The sequence below is a fragment of the Lepidochelys kempii genome, chromosome 17, assembly GCF_965140285.1.
Source record: "Lepidochelys kempii isolate rLepKem1 chromosome 17, rLepKem1.hap1, whole genome shotgun sequence".
Taxonomy (NCBI): domain Eukaryota; kingdom Metazoa; phylum Chordata; order Testudines; family Cheloniidae; genus Lepidochelys; species Lepidochelys kempii.
The window spans coordinates 3,594,218-3,615,619 of NC_136396.1; the positions used below are offsets into that span (position 1 = coordinate 3,594,218).

At 45.5% G+C, this 21,402-nt stretch overlaps 1 protein-coding gene across 4 annotated transcripts; it reads left to right on the forward strand.

Moving 5' to 3' along the window:
- The first annotated feature begins 4,057 nt into the window (after positions 1 to 4,057).
- LOC140899629 (transient receptor potential cation channel subfamily V member 2) lies at positions 4,058 to 20,909 on the forward strand. 4 transcript variants are annotated; one of them, XM_073315441.2, is made up of 17 exons: positions 4,058 to 4,492; positions 4,866 to 5,033; positions 6,681 to 6,974; positions 7,392 to 7,528; positions 8,097 to 8,249; positions 9,086 to 9,226; positions 9,772 to 10,070; positions 10,502 to 10,678; positions 11,147 to 11,305; positions 11,434 to 11,529; positions 12,261 to 12,331; positions 13,345 to 13,510; positions 15,054 to 15,120; positions 15,208 to 15,515; positions 16,589 to 16,710; positions 19,671 to 19,765; positions 20,663 to 20,909. In XM_073315441.2, the coding sequence occupies exons 3-17, from the start codon at positions 6,736 to 6,738 to the stop codon at positions 20,749 to 20,751; spliced, it is 2,319 nt and encodes a 772-aa protein (XP_073171542.2). In that variant the 5' UTR covers positions 4,058 to 4,492; positions 4,866 to 5,033; positions 6,681 to 6,735; the 3' UTR covers positions 20,752 to 20,909. The 4 variants fall into 4 exon arrangements, with proteins under 4 accessions (XP_073171542.2, XP_073171541.2, XP_073171546.2 ...); XM_073315440.2 differs by having other exon boundaries at positions 4,058 to 4,470; XM_073315445.2 differs by having other exon boundaries at positions 4,058 to 4,470; positions 7,395 to 7,528.
- The last annotated feature ends 493 nt before the right edge of the window (positions 20,910 to 21,402 follow it).

Here is a 21,402-nt window from a genome sequence, read left to right on the forward strand (position 1 = left end):
AGACAGGCACTGGTTGCCTGTTACTGGGCACACTGGTGTGGTTTATGCTACAAAATTCCCATGAACATTAAAAATCATTTTAAAAACTAAAACTCTGTTAAAAATGGATGTATGGGTGTGGTGTGGACTGTGTGATGTATCCTTCACTGTGATGTATCCTTCACTGATAGTTCTTCTGGTTTGAACTATAGTTTTGTTTGAGAGAAAAAAGCCCTCCTCTGTCCTCCCGAGGCTTGGCTGCCCTTTCAGTAGCAGCTTTTGGCCCAACAGCCACTTTCAACCAATTTCCTTCCATGAAATGAAATACTGAACAGTCTGAATTTCCCACCCAATAAAAATGGCAGCAGGACCACAACTTGCTTCTGAGAGGCCGCTTGGCACTTTGGAGAATGTGAGCAGTTTAATGGCTCCTTTTTTCCTCCCTACAGGCTGCTTCTATTATCTTTGTCGCCCGTTAACTCTTTCTCCCCAGCTATGACAGGCATAATGATTTTGCTTTTCAGGGGCAAGGTCCCAGCTATGCATTACTGGGAGCTGGTGCACAGTATGACACCATCCGGAGGGCCCACAAGCCAGTCAGAATGCAGCTTGAGACAGTCATTTCCCAATAGTGATTCTCAAGAGCTGGAAAGTCCAGTGCATGATGCCTTTTGTGGAGAAGCATCCACATAACATGCTTGCTGCATACTGCAAGGCACTACACTGCATCTCTGCCCTCATTCAGTGGGTGTCTCCTCTGCCCCTCTAACTGCAAATAATAGAGATATTGGGTCATGCAGCAGCCTGTTGGTGATGGGCCTCTTCTGCTGCTCATTCTGGACCATACAAGACAAACCAAAATGAGCAGGAAGCTCAGACCTGCTCATGTTAACTATTTAAAATAGTTCTAGTTGATATTGTGGCTCTGGAATATAACAGGAATCAGTGCGCACCACTGAATCCAAAACCCCTTCTCCTTGTCCCTCTTAATCCGGGCTAGATGTGAGGTTTATCTTCTGTTATAACTAACTTAATTATTTATATGATGTTGTTTCAAGGGTTGGCTGAAAGTACCATGTACAAGGCAGAAGAAATGATCCTGGCTGCCACCTGCACTTTGGTTCTGCTCTCTCAGAGCGCTGAGTACAGTTTAAATAAATAGAAATTATTCTTTCATGAGCTTCCTTTTTCCACAATCTCTAGAGTCTGGGAGGGCAGAGACAAGTGATGTGGTGTAACTGCCAGCTGGTCACATGGAAACATTCAGACTCGCAAAGTGAAGGTAGGGGATATTCATGTGATGTCTTTGTCATAACTATGACCTTGTGAAATGATTCACCTGGGGGCAGAGGGACAGTGGCATGAAATCTTTATAGTCTGTTAAATTCCTTTGACAGCCGTTCATGTAAAAGAACTAAAAGTTGTGCTCTAGTTCAAACAGGAATTAATTCCAGGAAGTTCTATGGCTCACGTGATACAGGAGGTTGGACTAGATGATCACAATGATCCCTTCTGACTTTATAAAGTATTAGCCTATTATTTATATCCCCACCCTTTTTAATGGAGTAATAGAAAACTGTCCCCTCCATAGACTCCAAGTTCAAGTGTGAAATTGTTCACTAGTGAAATAAGTTTGTTGGCCAGAAATCAGTTCCACTCAGACAAGTCTTGTGACTGGAGCCAAAGCACTGGGAGTCAGGACTCCTGGGTTCGATTCTTGACTCTGACACAGACTTGTATAAACCTGGACAAGTCATGTAACTTTTCTGTCTCACTTTCCCACTCTGTGAACTATATTAACACATACCCTGATGTTGTCTACGGGTGTGTGTAGTGTTGCAGTGATTGAAGAGAAGTATTTGCTATTGTGATAGTCAGTCTTTGAATTCTGTCCTTCCTAAATCCTATGTCAAAAGTTTCTATTTTCCCCGTCCTTCCTCAGCTTCTTTGAGGCATTGTGTATTTTGCTGTTCTGACCCAACAGGTGGACTCCAAGCCAGTGGAGTTAAACCAGTGTAAAGTTGGTGTGAAAGAGAGAGGAGAACTGAGCCCTGTTTGCATCTCTCTGCCTGTGCCGGATTTCTGTCATTTACTAGAATCTGAGTACTTGTGGCACCTTAGAGACTAACCAATTTATTTGAGCATGAGCTTTCCTGAGCTACAGCTCACTTCATCGGATGCATACCGTGGAAACTGCAGCAGACTGATCACTTTAGATAAGCTATTACCAGCAGGACAGTGGGGTGGGAGGAGGTATTGTTTCATGATCTCTGTGTATAAATAAAGTCTGCTGCAGTTTCCACGGCATGCATCCGATGAAGTGAGCTGTAGCTCACGAAAGCTCATGCTCAAATAAATTGGTTAGTCTCTAAGGTGCCACAAGTACTCCTTTTCTTTTTGCGAATACAGACTAACACGGCTGTTACTCTGAAACCTGTCATTACTAGAATCTGTGGCACAGTCAAAGCTACTAAGCAGGAAAGGAAAGCAAAAATAGCTTTACATCATTATAGAACCAGCTCTGTTTCTCCCCAGGGATTAACACAAGCATCTGAGAAACTGGCTTATGATTTAATTCGGTACCATTGAGCAGGTGGGTGGCACTATGGCTTCTAACAGGATTTCTGTTAGAGGCAGATTCTAGCTAGATGCTAACTTGGAACGTTTCCCTGGGGGATGGCCAAGTTTGCCCCTATGCTGTCTCGTGCCTGCAGTCCTTCCAGCTGAGAACTACTTTAGACTTGATTGGGCCTCTCGCAGTGTTGGGTAATGAGAGATCAGAACCTGAGCCCTGGGTTCAGTATCTTGCATGGCAATGCAGAATATAGTGACCACTCAAGATATTGGGCCTCGAGAGTGTTGTAGGCCCAGCTAAGCGGTGTGGTGATGTGGTTGGGGAGTGCTCTGAATGTCATCCTGCACCGACACTGCTGAAAATAGAGGGGTTACACTAAATCCAGAGGCTTTGAATCTGCTGGGGGGAGGAGGAGAAAGAACTCAAGAGACCACAGGGTGCTGGCTGAAGTGCTCTGCAACTGGTGAATGTGAAGTATACCATTGTTGGGAACTTACTGCTGGGCTGATCAGGCTACGCAGACCACATATTCGGCTGCACCGGCAATTCTTGCACCAAAGGTTCCCTTAATAAGATGTCAACTGATGGAATTTCCCTTCCCACAGTTGGACCCCACTATCCCACAGACGGGCAAGATATGGCCCACAAAGAAAAGACCACCGTCAGGATCTACCACCCTAATCTCAGATATGCAGCTCAGCAGTTTCGCTTCAGGTCTGGCTGGGATGAGGCGATGCAGACCATGTTGGAGAGAGGAATGGAACAAAATTCCCCATCTGCATTAGAGGAAGGAAGCTGAAAATGAACAATCAGTATGAAGTCCTTCACCTGTGCATTAATTTTATTGTTAGGAATCTCTTCTCTAAGTTTTGCCAACTCGCCTCACTGCTGCTTTGCAGCACCCCCAGCTGTTCCAGTCCTGGGTTCACCCACAGTGTAAGTGCCATGCAGTGTAACTGCCCTGGCGTGGCAGCTGTGTTCCCTATGTATCATACCTCTGGAGTGGGAACTAGGGTTTGTCCCAGCACCTTGCTCTCCATCATGATGCACCGAAGTTAGTCCTCCATCAAGAAGGAGCATGTAGATGAGATCAGAATTTCTTTAAAGACACAGCATCAGCTAACAACAATAAATAATTGAGTTGGGGTCTCTGACTATCTGCAAGGGGTCTTGTCCAGTGCTGCATCTCCTGGGAGCAATGGGGCATTGAACTGTGCTGCTGAAAAGTGGAGCAACAGAGCCCAGCTCTTTAGAACTGGGATGCCTTTGTGCTATCCCCTGGCTCGTGTTGTGCAGCTGATACTGTGGGTCTTTCTTGTTAACATTGTGGTTAAGCTGGTTCTTGTTTCATTCTGATCTCAGCCTTGCCACAGCTTGGGCATGTGAAGCTGGGTGCAGAAAAACTGACACTCCTAGGAAGTGGGCTGCTGGTAGACATTTCCGTGACAACTTCGCTCATTTTGCGGCTGATCCCTGAGCCTTGTGACATACTCGTGAGGAAAACCACTGGCTACAGAAAGAGTGGAGATAAAATTTACCAACCTCCCATCAGACCTGAGCCTGCTGTGGTTGACAGCCTCAAAACTCTACCCCGCCTCCGCCTGGGTGACCAGGGGTTAAGCATACAACCTGCAATGTACCCAGTGAGCCAGACATTGCCAGTATAACTGCCCTCATTGGCTCTCTAATATGGGTTTCTTTCTTACTGCAAAATCCATCTAATCACTTCCTGCTCAAGCGCTTTGCCACTCTTCCGTTATTTGCTGAGTGGCTAGCCAGTGCAGAATCAACATTTACTCCCTACAAGAAGCCTGGATTCCTCATAGGCACCAGCCAGGATCTCCGCCTAGGGATGCTCTTTCTCACTATCAGCATGCAGTAGTGAGTGCTAAAAGGAGCACAGTTTCTTTTGCAGGGTAAGATTAATCTTACCTCTGGGTAAGAGCTTTTTCAAATCTTCATTTAACCTTTGCGCTTTCGCTAGTGATCGCTGGTATTTGCCTTTGCACTGAAGGGGGGGTCAGCCTCTGAAAGCTTATCTGGGACCCATCTATCAGGGCAGCAGCATTTCTTGGGTGGAGCCCCAGCTCAGAATATGTGCTGTGCTTTTCATTTGGCTGCAGGTCTTGCTTCGTGCTGTGCAATTCAGAGTGGCTTGGTAGTTGACTAGCAGCCTGCTAAGGGGTGAATACACAGGGGAAAGCTCAGATGGGGACCAAAGAATGCCCTCTGGATTCTCCAGGGAGCCAGAAGGGGGATGTATTTCTTGTAAGATCTTTTTTTAGGACCCATTTTGCTTTTGTTTTTAAAGAGAACCTGAAATGCCTTCTGAGTAAATACGACTGTACATCTTTAAAGCACCAAGAAGGGATGGAAACTGCAGCTGAAAGAGAATTCAGGAACAAGAAGCCACAAAAACGCAACCTGGGTGTGGTATGAGTAATAAACACAGCTTTCTGAAGGCTTTGTGGCTGCCACAGTAAGTGTTTGTGGGGAGGGCATGAAGGGTGTGCAGGGGACTATGGGGTATATGTTTGTGTGTGCATAGGGGTCCTTGGCAATAGAATGGGGCCTAAGCTGCATGACTGAAGCCTTCTTATAACTTAAAATAAAATGGTTAATATAGACTTTCTTTGCATGTGCCTTTGGCTTTCTCTTGCTGTGAACTACATGAAAATTGCTTTGTAAACATACACTGCCTAGATCTAAATAAGCATCTCTGCATCCTAATCTAGAGCACAGGGCTTATACTGTGTTCCTCTGATGCTGCCCTGACATAGAATAGGGAGCGTGGCTTTCCAACTCTGCAGCATGATATTCCTGAGGAACTGTTAACTCTTTGCAGACAGCGCATATGCATAAGGCACTGCTGATAAAGGATGTTTAGCTTGAATTGGTCGTGGGTGTTTCCTTGCCTTCTCTTAGACTGCATGTAAACAAACCTTCAGTCATCTCTTCCTCTCGTGGATCCTTTTCGCGTGTGTTCAGTGGGAGCTTGCACGGATGGGTCTGAGATCTACCCAGATATTTGTAAAGAGAGGGCTCAAAATGATGGAAAAAGAATACCAGAAATATTAGATTCTGGTGGGTTGGCCTGGTACTGTAATGGTTAGTGCTCAGCTCTGCTATTCAGCAGATCTTGCTTCATTCTCCCTGGCTGGGAGCGATGAGGCTGCACTGTGCTCAGGCCAGGAGAGCAATATTTACCGGAACAGCAGCTGTACATGGTGTGTGTGTGTGCCCAGGTTGTTGATCAGCGGGTCAGAGCCCATGCGCATGTGGATAGCAGTGGCTGGAGCACACCACAGCTTTCAGGAGATGTTAGGTCATACGCACTCATGCCCCAGTATGTGATGCAGCAGTGCACAAGGAACATACTGTTTGTTAGGCATGAGTTTCTCCTGCAAATATGTCCCCCTCCCCCTTTCCTACTTCCAAACAAAGAACTGGAGCAAACCTAATGCTCTTTTCCAATGAGGGCCTGTTGTTAATAATCTTATCTTCTTGGGCCACTTGATAGCTAGCCTGTACTGGGTACATTAAGACAAGGACAATGGTGTCCGTGTCCTAAATGTTGATATTCGTCCCCCTCCTTTATTGCTGAGTCCTAATGGACTCCACACAGTACATTTTATCTAAGGACGCCATCCGTCAATTGCAGGTGAGGTTATCTCCCAAATGTGACACACTGCTTAGCACACCCTGCTGGTCTGTACTCTCTAACCTGCTTTTACAACTCTTTGGTTATTTCCCTGCCCCAAAGACTATTTAAGGACTTGATCCTCCCGTCTGATGGGTGCAGGCAAGCTCATAGACCTGGGCTGAGTCCCACTGAAATCAGCAGGTCGTTGAAGGGACCCACCTGTATAGATACAGTTGCAGGTACAGGCCCTTGAATGGTAAAAGTCTTTGGGGCAATGACTGTGCTGCCTTCTGCACAGCACTGAATAAACTCTAGGTGTTCAACAAGTAAATAACGAAGTTTCACTGGGCAGAGGGTACTAGACCATAGATCCCTGGATGATGGTTTGGGAATTTCTAGGAGGGAGCAGGGTTGACAGGGATGGACTGCAAGTGAGAGGTCTAATTCAGCTGCAATATTGAATGAATTCTCACTCTTCTGCAGATCTCTACTCTTACAGGGAGCTCCTTTGATGATCTGAAGCATCGTCCTACCAGACATGGATATCTCAAACGCTATGGTCAGGAAGCCAGGCCTGTCACAGAACAGGCTGATGGGTGTGTTAGAAACAGATGACAGCATCCAGGAAAGTGCAGCTGGTAAACAGGGAGAAAGCAAAGGGGCCAAAGGAGGGAAGGAAGAACCACCACCCCTGGAGACTCCTTACAAGAAAGAGAGCAGTGACTTTGATCCAAAAATCAAGATTAACTTGAATTATCGACCAGGACTTTCCAGCAAGTAAGTAATTATGGGATCTGCCCTTGGGAAGCCTTCCATTACCAAGTGAAATTCAAGCTGGTGCCAGAAACTTTGCAAGAGAGTGAAAATGCACAAGTCCTGCATTCGTCCTGGGGGGGTGGTACACAGATGGAGAGGGATACATACTACCCCTTCCCCCCACACTCAGAGTGTGCACCTCTGTCTGGAACCAGAAAGTGCTGAGGCCAATATAAACAAACAAAAAGGGTTGGGGGAGTTAACTTTTTTTTTTTTTTTTGGTCTTTGAGCTGAAAGAATTTGATTCTTTCTTTTGGCAAACTGCCGTGCCCATTGCTCTTCTTGCAGTGAAACCACGGCAGCTCCTGCATCGTGGGATATTGGTACATACTCTCTTGTTGAGTGTCTAGAACATGGTTAACTCTTCCATTTCTCCAGTAGCCAAAAGGACGCAAATCGCTTTGAAAGAGATCGGCTCTTTGGTGCTGTCTTGAGGGGTAACCCAGAGGAGCTGGATGGTTTGCTTGATTACTTGAGCAGGACCTCCAAATTTCTCTCCAATTCAGAATATACAGGTAGATACAAGCTCAGTACTCTGGTGATTTAACACAGGCATGCCTTGATGGTGGCCCGCATAGCTCAAAGGGTTTGTTGCTCGCGTTGAATAAGCACCAAACCAAAAGTCTTTAGGCTCACAACTCCCCCTGCCCACAATACACCCTTCCACCAAATCAAAAGTTTGGACTCTGAACCTCTTGCAGCCACAAACAAGAGTTTGTGTGGTCTAGGGCTCGAGCACGGGTCTGGGTGCTGCTCCCCGCTGTGCCCCTGGCTTTGTGTCATGCAGATCACTTCCTTTCTCCGTGTCTGACTTTCTCCATGTGTGAAATGAAGCTAATGATACTTTTACCCGCCTGTGTGCAAAGCACTTTGAGATCTGGGGATGTAAAGTGCTAAGCAATATGGGGTTTTTTTAAGCTCTTTGCTTCTAGTGCAGGCTGGAAATACCATGAGAAAGGGATTTTTAATTTAATGTGTTTAATGCTACATTGACAGTTAAGTTCTGGGCAAGACGAAACTGATGGTGCAGTCATGTACAAAACACAATTATGCCCCGCTCCATGCTGTCTCTCTCTCTTCCAGATGCCAAGACAGGTAAGACCTGCTTAATGAAAGCCCTGCTGAATTTAAAAGACGGGACAAATGCCACTATCCCACTGTTGCTAGAAATAGACCAGAAGACTGAGACTCCAAGGCCACTTGTCAATGCTGCATGCACCAATAGTTACTATGCAGGTAAGGGTTCTCCAGCACTGTGTGACTGACTTTGAAGTCAACAATTAGCAAGGCAGCATCTATGGAAAATAACAGGAATTGGATGGATGCATAATTGATAGGATGTTGGAGTTCTTCGTTTGTGGAATGGGTATACTGATGGCCTGGACACAGAAAAGGGAGCTGGGCATTTCTGAGTTCTAATTCCATCTCTGATACCTACTTCTCTGGCCTTGAGCAATTCACTTAACCGCTCTGTGCCTCAGTTCTGTCATCTGAGAAATGGGGGTAATACTGGCTTATTTACACAGGATTATGGTGAGGTTCTGTTGTTAAGGTTTGTAAAGTGCTTTGGAGAAGCAAAAAGATTACGTAGTATTATTCAGTGAAAACAAGTTACATTTAAGAAATGAATGAGTTCTGCTAAGCGGATTTGTCCTTTTAACAGCAAATATTCAAAAGAAACATACCTCTGTGTGCATGTATATTACCTTTATCTTTCTAGATCATTATTACTGCTTCATGGTCTTGAGGTCATGGGTCAGATCTGAGATCTTATCGTAACTCTAAGAGAAATTACACTGTTCAGCTCCTCGTAGTCTTGGGGGAGTTTGTGTCTGACAGCTCACATGCTCAGTGTCCAAACTGCATTTCCAGCGGTCGCTGTTGCAAAGTCAGCATTTGCCACAAGTTCCCTGCACACCGTATGTCTGGGAGTCCATGATTATTTCACCATATTGACAGTATTGCTGGTGGTGATTTGATACGTTGGTGGGGTTTTCTGGAAAGGCCTTTCCTGCTCCATCTGTCCATGGCACCATCGCAACAAGCTCTGACTGCAAAGCCTGTTTTCTTAGGTCAGACTGCACTCCACATTGCCATAGAGAAGAGGCACCTAGGTTTAGTGAAACTGCTGGTAGAGAATGGAGCCGATGTCCATGCCAGAGCCCATGGTGAATTCTTCAGGAAGAAGAAAGAAGGAGTGGGTTTTTATTTTGGTAAGCCAGCACTGCAGGCTCCGGCTTGCTATCTGGGAACCCTGCAGTATGTGGAGACACTGTCCCATCCTGGGTTTGCCCCTCCATGCATTTGGTGTAATCTCCTCCATCCCATAACCCTGGGTGCCCCATCCTACTAAGGGCGCTAGACCTCTTCACCAGACTGAGCTCTCCTCTGCACCAGTCGGTGCTTGCCTCCTGCCGTTCAGCGGTGTGCACTTGTCCCTCTCGAGGGACATGGGACTGCTTCAGACCCCCCACATGTGTGGACTAAGCCCAAAAATAGATGGAGGGAGTGGATGCTGATGGCGTGCTGCCAAAATCTGAGTCTGGCAAAGTGGTCCAGCTGCTTCCAGAAGTAGCGAGGGATTGTTTTTCTGTACCAATTAACTACAAAACATCCAAGCCTGAATACAGAGATTCAGCCAGAAAAAGCCCACCACTGTTACAGTAACAAGACTCTGCAGAGTAAGATATAAATGTTCCTCCTAAAACTACTTTTTCTTTTTTCTTTTTTTCCCAAAACCCTGCCTCCATCTCTCCAGGTGAACTTCCCCTCTCCTTGGCTGCTTGCACCAACCAGCTTGATGTGATAAAATACCTCCTTGATAACCCCTACCAGAAAGCCAGACTCCAGAAACAGGATTCCCTGGGCAACACAGTTCTCCATGCCCTGGTGATGATCGCAGATGACACCGAGCAGAACACTGAGTTAGTGAGCAAGATGTATGATGAGATATTAAAGGCAGGCACGAAGATTAACCCAGCAGAGAAGCTCGAGGAGATAGTGAACCGGGCTGGGTTAACGCCACTGAAACTGGCTGCCAAGGAGGGCAAAGTAGAGGTAAACGCAATGAGAGTGGTTCTCTGGGCATGGGTAGAAATAGTGAGGACAGTGGAGTGAGTCCCCTGCCTAGAGGCTGGGTCTGATGTACGTGCATCCTACGTTACTGCACGTGAGACTCTCCAGCAGTGCCACCGCAGGAGGCATGAAAAAACCCTCTTCCAGACCCTCCTGTTAGGAGCTGTGCTGATGTGATCACAGCTGGGAGCTCCTGGGCTGGGTTGAGAGTTGTTACTCCTTTGACTGAACTTTTAGAAGCTGTTCTTAGTTTGCCTCAAGTTCTTGGCCGGATCATATGTGTGACCAAGAACATACCTGCAAAGTGTATGCAGGCAACAGGTTACAGGCTTGAAGACAACTCAAGTATGCTGGGAATTTCATTTTACATTCTAATGTATAATTAGTATAATAAACATAAACTTTCCCTTCAGATCTTCAGACACATTCTCCAAAGAGAGATCAAGGATCCAGAGTACCGGCACTTGTCTCGCAAGTTCACTGAATGGACCTATGGACCTGTCCATGTATCTCTCTATGACTTGTCCTCTGTAGATAGTTATGAGAAAAACTCTGTGCTGGAGATCCTTGCTGAGAGCAGTGACACACCAGTGAGTCCTGAAGACTTATTTAAAATCAAATATAGAATGGCTTTGTCCAGTTTTTTATAGTGTTACCATAAATTATGTAAATCATGTAGATTAATTTGGCATTTCAGATTGTTCTATTTTAGGGGGGGAAATGTGTGAATTTGTTCATTTTTTAATGATGAGGAATTTACATATATGGTTAATGTTATTAAACCCCTTCAGCTTTGTTGCTAATCTGCAATAAGGAAGGAGTTTGGGACCTTTATATTCTGTTCCCTGATGTGGAGCAGTGACTCAGCCTGGGTCTCTCCAAGTACAGGGCTATAGGACTCGGGCAGTATCCAAGTCCAATAGGATGCCAGCGTCCTTTCATGCTGAGAGGTCCGATGAAATTCTTCTGGCCTCTGAATTCCAACACTGGATGAAGAAGGCTTTATGGTGATTCTGGATCCCTGATGACGTGTTATTTTTTTCTTCCTTTCACCCTAGAATCGATACAAGATGGTGGTTTTGGAGCCGCTGAACAAACTGCTCCAGCACAAATGGGACTCATTTGCTGCCAGGAGATTTTACTTAAGTTTTTTCTCTTATTTTATATTCATGGCCATCTTCACGGTCCTTGCCTACCATCGTCCCCTGCAGTTACAGGTAGGGCTGGCTTACTTGGATGGGATGGAGTGAGCTTGAATGCTGGGGCTGTGGTTTAAGGGGTTTAAAGGGCTTTGGGTGGCTACAGCTCCCACTGCTGTCTTCACATTCTTGTTTTTATCTTGCAGTCTCCGTTTCCTACAGAGTTCACAGCTATCGGCTTCCTGCAACTCACTGGACAGATCGTTGTTTTCCTGGGAGGCTTTTATCTCATAATTGCTCAGGTACAAAGATATCTAAAAAAGAAAAGGAGTACTTGTGGCACCTTAGAGACTAACCAATTTATTTGAGCATAAGCTTTCATGAGCTACAGATGAAGTGAGCTGTAGCTCACGAAAGCTTATGCTCAGATAAATTGGTTAGTCTCTAAGGTGCCACAAGTACTCCTTTTCTTTTTGCGAATACAGACTAACACGGCTGTTACTCTGAAAGATATCTAACTTATCTGCTCTGAAATAAAACCACCACCCCCATGGCATTGGTACACCACTCTTATTTATTTCCATAATATCATAAATGTGCACAAAGCTTCACAGATAAATGGAAGGAGAGGTTCCTGCCATCAGGTGCTTGCAATATAAGCAGGATATAGCAAGCAAAGGATGACACAAAGGGAGGATTAGTAAGATGGACACAACGTAAAAGGTCACAAGAGGGGTTTTATGTTGTACAATAGCAAATGTACATTAATGATTGGATAGACTATATTAAAAAGACACATACAAGATCTGTGGCTCTGTTACTATTTCTTTATTGGCTCTGTGTTACCAGGAGCCCTTTTCCATCCCTGAAGAGGGATAGTCTGAATTTTTCTATCATTGGAGCAAACGGTATAAATATAAGAGCTATGAAGAAACCATTCGCTGTGCAGTAGATTATCCCAGCAGGGGCTGGACTCATATGTGTCTTGCTGCGTTAAGGAACTGTCCCTGTTGATTTCTCCCTTTTCTGATAGGGTCTGTACTTTTCGAGGAGATGGCGGAACCTGAAGAACGTGTTCTCCGATGGCTGCATTGAGGTCTTTCTGTACGTTCTTTAGGTTGTGGGAAATGAAAGTTAATATAAAATCAAACAGCTGTTAAGAGGCAACTGAACTAGCAAGAGGTAGCTAGGCAGGTGGTGAGCAGAAATGACCCATTCTCTCTCACAGCATGCTTGTTCTGCTGTTATGTCATCTTACCAACCAACTCTTTGCTTGTTTCTTCCACTGGTTGCCTCTTGTCATAACTCTAGATTGTGAGCTCTCTAGGTCTTTCTCTTTTTTTTCATCTGTACTGTGCCTGGTGCAATAGAGCCTTGACCCTTGATTGGGGCATCAAGGTGCTACTGTAATACAGATGATAATAACATGAACTCATATGTGGAATTGCTCATTTAGTGACTGAGATTTGGCGATGTGGCCTAGTGGACAGAGCACTGGACTGGGATTCAGGAGACTTGGGGTCCATTTCTGGCTCCACCAGTGGCTCCCATTGAAGTCATGGCCTTGGGCAAGTCACTTCATCTTCCCGTGCCTCAGTTTCCCAGTCTGTAAAATGGGATAATACACTGACCTCCATTTGTAAAGCACATTGAGATCAATGGTTGAAGATCGCTGTATGAGAGCGAGGTGTTTTTGTTAAGGGGAAGAGACTTTATAATTTTCGTGTGTGTGTGTATATTTCTATATGTGATGGGTCTGATTCTCTCCATTTTTACACCAGTTATACACGTGTAACTCCACTGAAATCAGGCCTGGTATATGTAAATGTATCTGGTGAAAAAGAGATGAGTCAGGCCCAGTATATCTGAGATTTTCCGTAATGTGAACTTCACTAGTGTCTAATGAATCTGCAATATACTTGTGCAGAAAGTATGTTACAGATGGATTTAGATACTAACTCACCTATAACTACAGGATCTGATTAGCTGCCACTTTATACCCCATTGGGTAACCTTGCAAGATGCAGCTGGCTGTGCCCAGTGTGGCACAAAAAGGATTTGGCGTTCAGACTTTCAGCTCACTGTGTGACTATGATTGTTTCCTCCCCTTCCCCCAGCTTGCTCCAGGCAATCTCGCTGCTGCTTTCAGCTGTCCTGTATATTGTGAGTTCAGGAGACTATGTACCGATGATGGTATTCTCCTTACTGCTGGGATGGGTGAACATGCTGTACTACACTCGGGGCTTCCAGTGGACTGGGATCTATTGTGTCATGATACAGAAGGTCAGTATGGAGCAACAGCCTGTAAGAGATGGTCAGGGATATCAGGCATTGTTCAAATGCTGCAGTTTCTGTTCTCCCGTCAGGACCATCAGAAACATGAAAGGAGCTAATACTTAGGCTGTGGACACTGAAATTCCATCCCGTTTGAGTAAATGTATTCTCTCGGCGGAGGTGGGATGCTGCATGGGGCAGACCAGTGGCTCAGTTTGCAGCAGGTTTTCAAATATTGGCTCAGGTGACAAGAAAAAATGAGTTTGTTGGGACTCATCCTGGTCCCCCACAGTAGCTGACATTTGCCTGCCTGTCACAACCCTCCCTCCCCCGCCAATAAACAAAGCACAACACAAAACACAGAGTGCGAGTCTGTTCAGGAGATGTTTCCTAGCATTGGAAAGTCTGGATTGAGGTACATAAGCAGATTTGTGTGTGCTGCTCAGGATTGGAGAAGCAGGGGATGCTCCATATCAGAGATGAGGTACATCAGCAATGGGGGGAGGGGGGGAGTGAAAAAGAGAGGGGGAGGGAGGGCTGGCATAGCCAGATGTGTTGTAGCAGTTCACAGCCCTGAGATGAATTTATAATAAAAAGAGAAAAAGTGTATTTTCAAAGAACAGAGAATCACAGATTCAAGTGACCAAGAATTATGGAAACAGATGGTTATAATAAAACAGAAGCATAACATGCATCTAAGAGACTAATCATAACCTTGACAGGCTACTCTCCTGTATCTCAAAACATTTCTCACAGTCATGCAGAGCCCTTATGCAGAGCTTGCTGATCTTCATTCAATTCAGGATCCAGGTTGTTGTGATCCACCCCCCTCTGCCAAGGATGTTCCTCAGTGAAATAGATCACAAAATGTCCTTTTTTTTTCTCCAAAGTTTGTCGTCCTTTCGAGAGGCAGGAAAGCCCCTGGTGCTCAGATTCCTGTGTGCTCTCCCATGTTTGTTTCACCCCCTCACCCCACCAGTCAACTTGGTGACTTCATATGCAAATAGCACTTCCTGTGTGTTGGTTTAAAAATGCTTAATTTACATGAGAGACAGGGCGGATAGGTCTGGTGAAAGCTGCTTATCAACCCTGCCTGGAACACAGATTCTAAAAATATTTTCCGTATATACGTACAACTTTTAAAATAACACCCGTACTTGCATCTCTCAATGCTTATGGTGACCAGTATGGCCTAAGCTTTCCTTTGGTACCTCACACAACATTCTTTATAGATAAATACAATGACAGCAATGAGTTAGGTGTACTGAGTTTGTCAGGCCTAATAGGAGTTGGTGACTCGGAGCAGTGAACCACCAGTGGGCCTCTGTATCACATCCTCATCTATTGAATGGGAGTAATAATACTTCCTGACCTGCCTCCCTTGCGAGGGACTGTGAGGATTAATGAGTTAATGTTGCCGGAACTGGTGCAGAGCCAAATATATTTATTTGATAGGTACGCTAGTTTCCTGTTGTCCTGGTAATTTTGTGCTGTAAAAATATCATGTGAAGTTATTGGTGATTAATAACGCTGCCTTTTGCTCTGTCTCCAGACCATCCTGAGGGACCTGCTGCGTTTCCTCATGGTTTATGTGATCTTCCTCTTTGGCTTTGCAGCAGGTGAGGATTGACTCAGCACTGTGTTACAGGCAGAGCTGCCAGGAGGAGACTTGCCAGGAAAGATTCATTGTTCTGCTTTCGTTACAGCTCTGGTCACCCTCACAGGGGATGCTCCTCCAACTTCCCAGAACAAGTCTGTTACCCAAGAGGATGGCGATAAAGGCCACGTTGTGTACAGTGGGTTGCTGAGCACCTCCTTGGAGCTCTTCAAGTTCACCATCGGCATGGGGGACCTGGAGTTCCAGGAGCATGTGAAATTCAAATACTTTGTCCTGCTGCTGCTGCTGCTGTTTGTGATCCTGACCTACATCCTCCTGCTTAACATGCTGATTGCCCTGATGAGCGAGACTGTCACCAGTGTCTCTGGTTACAGCAAGAGTGTCTGGAAGCTGCAGGTATGTCCGTTGCACCACTCACCTGGTCTCTAATATAGGCCTTATATTATGTGCTAAATGTGGGCCTGAGAGAGCCATTTGCAACAAATTCTCTCCCGCTGTGCATGCACTGGGATATCAGATTTGACGCACGTTTTCACTGAGCTCTAAAGTTTTATTTAAAGTAGTAAAAGTGTAATGAGATTTTTCTCTCTCCACGTTTCTATAGTACCCATCACCTTAGTATCTAAAGTGCTGAGATATCTGCCTTCCAGATCTACTTATAAAGACTGTGACCTCTTTACTGGGTGGGACTGTACATTTTAAGTGCTTCTTTGTCACTTCCCTGCCTCTGGGAGAGAAGAGGAAGTGACGCTGTGCTGTGGTGCTTGTTGAGGGAAATTAACAGCTGAGTTTATTGGGAGATTTATTCCAACTCCTCAACCTGGGAGAGCTGATTCTGGTCTTCCAGAGGCTCCATGCAAGCAAGCTCTCCTCGCAGATTGAGTGACAATAAAACACTGGATAAAACCCCGACAGCATCACAATACTTTCATTGGTTGAGCATACCCTGGGAGCAAAACCATGTTAGGAGACAGACGTTTAACCCTTTTGCAGGTGTCATGCCTTTGTTACTTGAGATGTTTCTGTTCTCGTGTGTGGGGCTCTGTGAAGATTTGTCTGTGTTTTATACCTTCTGTTGGCTTACCCCAGTTTGGAGGAATTTCTAATGCAGTTAGCAGCTCCTTCCTTGACTTGTAAGGTGATGCTAGGCTGTGCTTAGTCAGTCTGGGAGCTAGAGAGAACTACAGGATCTGTCAGAGTCCAAAATCCTCTTTTATACTGATGGCAACCCAGTCCTCTCTTTTGCTCTATCTAGAAAATTGCAGAGTTTAGAGTAATTTCTTAAGCCCACAGGCCTAGGAGACTTTAGGGTATGTCCTGACAGCAGTAACAGCCAAGGAACATTCACAAAAGTGCCTTTCCCAGTCATGACACTGGTGGATGGGGAAGACTTGACTGGAACTTAGGCTAGCTCCGCGACTGGGTTTTGGCTGCACCAGTTCTTCTCTAACACGGACTTGTACCCTCAGAGAGCCATTGCCATTCTGGAAATAGAGAAGTCCTGGCTGTGGTGCCCAAGAAGAAGGCAGAGATCTGGCTGCTTCTTGTCTGTGAGCCTTGATGATAAGGAAGATCAGAGATGGTGTTTCAGGTAAGATAGAAAGTGGAGGCAGCTGCCCACATTCTGAATTCTGTGTGTTGGCCTTGTGTGTGAATGGGGGAGCCTGGTTTGTTCATATCTGTGTGTATGTATCTATATGTATGTATATGAATGAGAAATGCACCTATGGACACTCAATTATCTAGGTTTCAGAATAGCAGCCGTGTTAGTCTGTCTTCGCAAAAAGAAAAGGAGGACTTGTGGCACCTTAGAGACTAACCAATTTATTTGAGCATAATCTTTCGTGAGTTACAGCTCACTTCATCGGATGCATAGAATGGAACATATAGTAATATACACACAGATAAGTTGGAAGTTACCATGCAAACTGAGAGGCTAATTAGTTAAGATGAGCTATTATCTGCAGGAGAAGGAACTTTTATAGTGATAATCAAGATGGCTCATTTAGACAGTTGACAAGAAGGTGTGAGGATACTTAACTTAAAGAAATAGATTCAGTATGTGTAATGACCCAGCCACTCCCAGTCTCTATTCAAACCCAATTTAATGGTATCTAGTTTGCATATTAATTCAAGCTCAGCAGTTTCTCCTTGGAGTCTGTTTTTGAAGCTTTTCTGTTGCAAAATTGCCACCCTTAAATCTTTTACTGAGTGGCCACAGAGGTTGAAGTGTTCTCCTACCCGTTTTTGAATATTATGATTCCTGATGTCAGATTTGTGTCCATTTATTCTTTTACGTAGAGACTGTCCGGTTTGGCCAATGTACATGGCAGAGGGGCATTGCTGGCACATGATGGCATAGATCACATTGGTAGATGTGGAGGCGAACGAGCCCCTGATGGCGGGGCTAATGTGATTAGGTCCTATGATAGTGTCACTTGAATAAATATGTGGACAGAGTTGGCATTGGGCTTCGTTGCAAAGATAGGTTCCTGAGTTAGTGTGTTTGTTGTGTGGTTGCTGGTGAGTATTTGCTTCAGGTTGGGGGGCTGTCTGTAAGCGAGGACTGGTCTGTCTCCCAAGATCTGTGAGAGTGAGGGATTCTGCCCCCCCATCTGTGTGTGTGTGTGTGTGTATGAGAGATGCGGGTGGGGGGAAATCAAGACATTACTCTGCTCACTCCTAGATAATCGAGTATCCATTGGTGCATTTCTCATGCTCCCCCATCACCTTTTGTATCTAGGCATCATGTAGTGCTGGTACTTCTACTGCCTTGTGTTACAGCCAGGAGACTGTCCTCCTCTCTTCCACGGCCCCTTTCTCCTGGAATGGGGCCCTTTGACCTGCAAGCTGGATCCTGAAAGGAAAGCAGCTGGACTCAGTCTGAGTGGTTTGTCAGTTGCAGTGGAATTACCAAATCAAATTCCCCCTGGCCTTGCCTACGCTGGTACTGTACTATTTCCAGCATTGGTTTTGGATGCATGCAACTCCACTGATGTTCGCAATGCTGGATGCTGTGGTGTAGTCAAGCCTCAGGCGTTTTGCTTGTCGTCTTGCGCTACTCCTGAGGAGGTGAAACTGCTGGCATCTCCTCTACACTTGCGCTTCCACTGGTGGTACCAATGGTGGAGCTGTCCCAATGCTAGCCCAGCTGTGGGAAGAGCACTAATGTCGACACGCCCTCAGTTTTCTGGCTGTGTGAATGCTGCTGCTAACCCTCTGCAATGTGCTACGTGAACCACAAAGTGGCAGCACTCCCTTTGTTCATGTAAAGCGTGGGAGACTGGGACCTGGAATACCCCTTATCCTCATTCAACAGGGGGAGCCAAATCTGGAGCGCTCCGATAATGACACCAGGACCTTATGAATTGCATTGTGTCATTCCATGCGTAGGGACTTTGCTGTGGGAAAACTCCATTAGTTAAGTGCCCCCCCCCTTCCAGGCACTGGGGTGTTATTTAAACACCGGCACTGTTCACAGCACAGAGGAAGACACAGAACTAGCGCACTCCACAGGGCGTATGAGCTAAATAAGAACTCCCTTGGCAACAAAGCCGCTCCTGATGGTGCCGCCAAGTCATTAGTGCTGTGGCGATAAGACCACCATCCATCGGAATAAGAAAAGGAGGACCTGTGGCACCTTAGAGACTAACCAATTTATTTGAGCATGAGCTTTCGTACAGCTCACTTCATCGGATGCATACCGTGGAAACTGCAGCAGACTTTATATACACACAGAGAATATGAAACAATACCTCCTCCCACCCCACTGTCCTGCTGGTAATAGCTTATCTAAAGTAATCATCAAGTTGGGCCATTTCCAGCACAAATCCAGGTTTTCTCACCCCCTCACCCCCTCCAAAAAAACACACACACAAACTCACTATCCTGCTGGTAATAGCTCATCCAAAGTGACCACTCTCCCTACAATGTGCATGATAATCAAGGCGGGCCATTTCCAGCACAAATCCAGGTTTTCTCACCCCCCCCCACCCCCATACACACACAAACTCACTCTCCTGCTGGTAATAGTTCATCCAAAGTGACCACTCTCCCTACAATGTGCATGGTAATCAAGGTGGGCCATGTCCAGCACAAATCCAGGCTTTCTCACCCCCCCTTTTTTCCCGAAAAAAGAAAAAGGGGTGGGGTGGGGTGAGAGAACCTGGATTTGTGCTGGAAATGGCCCAACTTGATGATCACTTTAGATAAGCTATTACCAGCAGGACAGTGGGGTGGGAGGAGGTATTGTTTCATATTCTCTGTGTATATAAAGTCTGCTGCAGTTTCCACGGTATGCATCCGATGAAGTGAGCTGTAGCTCACGAAAGCTCATGCTCAAATTGGTTAGTCTCTAAGGTGCCACAGGTACTCCTTTTCTTTTTGCGAATACAGACTAACACGGCTGTTACTCTGAAATCCATCGGAATGGATGTCACTGGGATGCCACAGATGCAGCCTTGGTACGCAGCTGTGTGGTCAGTATGTTTTGCCCCAGTGCCTCATTGTCTACTGGCTGATGGGGGAAATTGTTCTATTTTCTGTCTCCAGAGTGGAGGAGATTAACTGGGCCAACTGGGAAAAGGAGCTGGGAGTCATCAAGGAGGATCCTGGGAACTCCAGAGACTTGGAAATAGAATCCCTAGGTAAAATATCCCAGGGCTGAGCAGAGGATGTCAGCCCCTTTTCTACTACCTGCTGGGCAAATGCTTTATGCACTTTGCCTGTTATCTCTTTGGTGGACTCTGTGTGCCAGAAATTTCAGGTGGATTTGCCCTCACCCCCGATACACCCTGTGAAACTGCTGTCTATCAAGTGTCTTGCAGCCATCGCACCTTCATTTGTGATCTGGTCAGCGTGCACAATCCAAGTAAGCTTGGGTCTGTTCCGTACTTGAATGGAGGACGCCTTAAGAAAAATAATGTTCTCCAATAAACACTGTTGAGGATTCAGTTAAGTGCCTTCAGGTCCAAACTAAATCAATGGCCCAGGTGTTTCCTTTTATGGGAAATGTAAAACTAAGGTCCAGCCCCAGTGTGGTGTTAAAGGTCCCAGGGCACATTCAGCAAGAGTCGGGGTGTTAACCTTGGCATCGTGGCCAAATTCTAACTTGTAGAATCACATTCTACTTGCCTGAACATCCTCCGCACTTTCAAGTGGATACAGTCCCATCCCCCTTCACCACCTCCTGTCTTGAGCTGTGGTGCAGCATACCTGTGCGTGGTTAAGGAGCCCTACACTGAAAACAGAGATTTGTTCCTTTCAATGAAAATATATTGTTTGCTTAATCTGCCAGGTCTTGTGTAGGAGCCCCATCAGGATTAACCCGACCCTTTCACTGTTCCATCTTTGGTTGGTCTCCAACTGCTGGCCTAAAGGGAGTGGGATGGGGAGGTTTACAGCACTTCAAAAATGCCTCAAATAGAATTTTTTTAGTTTTATGTAAACCTGCAATAGCCCTAGGACCAGCTCAATACCCTCTTCCTTATCTTTGTCATCTCCCTACTAACTAAGGGCCACCATTGTTATGTCTCGTGTTACAGTGAAGAGAGTGCGGGACAGGATGTCACAGGCGCAAGCAAACTCAGCAGAACTGGAGGAGCAGTTGCCATTACATCCCATCAACCAGTAAATGAGAGGAGGCCACTAGAAAAGGACAAGCCAAGAGACTGTAGCATGTTCTCGGCATTGGGATCCCGTCGTTGCTCCCATCTGTAACGGAATTCTTCATTCTATGGTGCCACTAATGTTGAGATGGAAAAGTAATCTGTATTAACATGTCTCATCAAAGACTGTGTTTCAGTCTGTGTTTTGTGCGTACAAAGTATTTCCTTTGAAGAAATAATTTCTGTTCAACTTCTTCTGCCTGATACTTTCTTCCTACAATGCTTAAAAAGAGGATGTGTGTGTGAGAGAGATTGGGGGTGTGTATCCTCGATGGGATGGTTTTGTAATCGAAGCCTCAGGTTTGAAATTTCTCTCTGGAAGGCCAGGTTAAAATTTCATTTGAGTCAATTTAGCCCTTCATGCTTGTGAGACAGGAAAACTTAGTTCCATGCAGCTCAATATGTGTAGAACTTTTGGATGATACTTTTCCAACCACAGGACCTGTCTGCTGTGTACTGACAGTATAAGATACCAAGTACTTTTTGTGAGAACAGAACTTTGTCCTAGTGTTTGTGGCCAGAAAAATGTTCTCTTCTGCACTGTTATCCTCAATCCCACATGTGACTGCATTTCAGGCAATCTATCTGGGAAGTGCTTTGGAATTAAAGGTGTATAA

What these genes read in the sequence shown, in the direction of transcription:
- LOC140899629 (XM_073315441.2), top strand. Translation starts at nt 6,736, where the DNA reads ATGGATATCTCAAACGCTATGGTCAGGAAGCCAGGCCTGTCACAGAAC. An exon ending in CTCCAATTCAGAATATACAG is followed by an intron (nt 7,529 to 8,096) that starts GTAGATACAAGC and finishes TCTCTCTTCCAG; the next exon opens with ATGCCAAGACAGGTAAGACC. An exon ending in ATTGTGTCATGATACAGAAG is followed by an intron (nt 13,511 to 15,053) that starts GTCAGTATGGAG and finishes CTCTGTCTCCAG; the next exon opens with ACCATCCTGAGGGACCTGCT.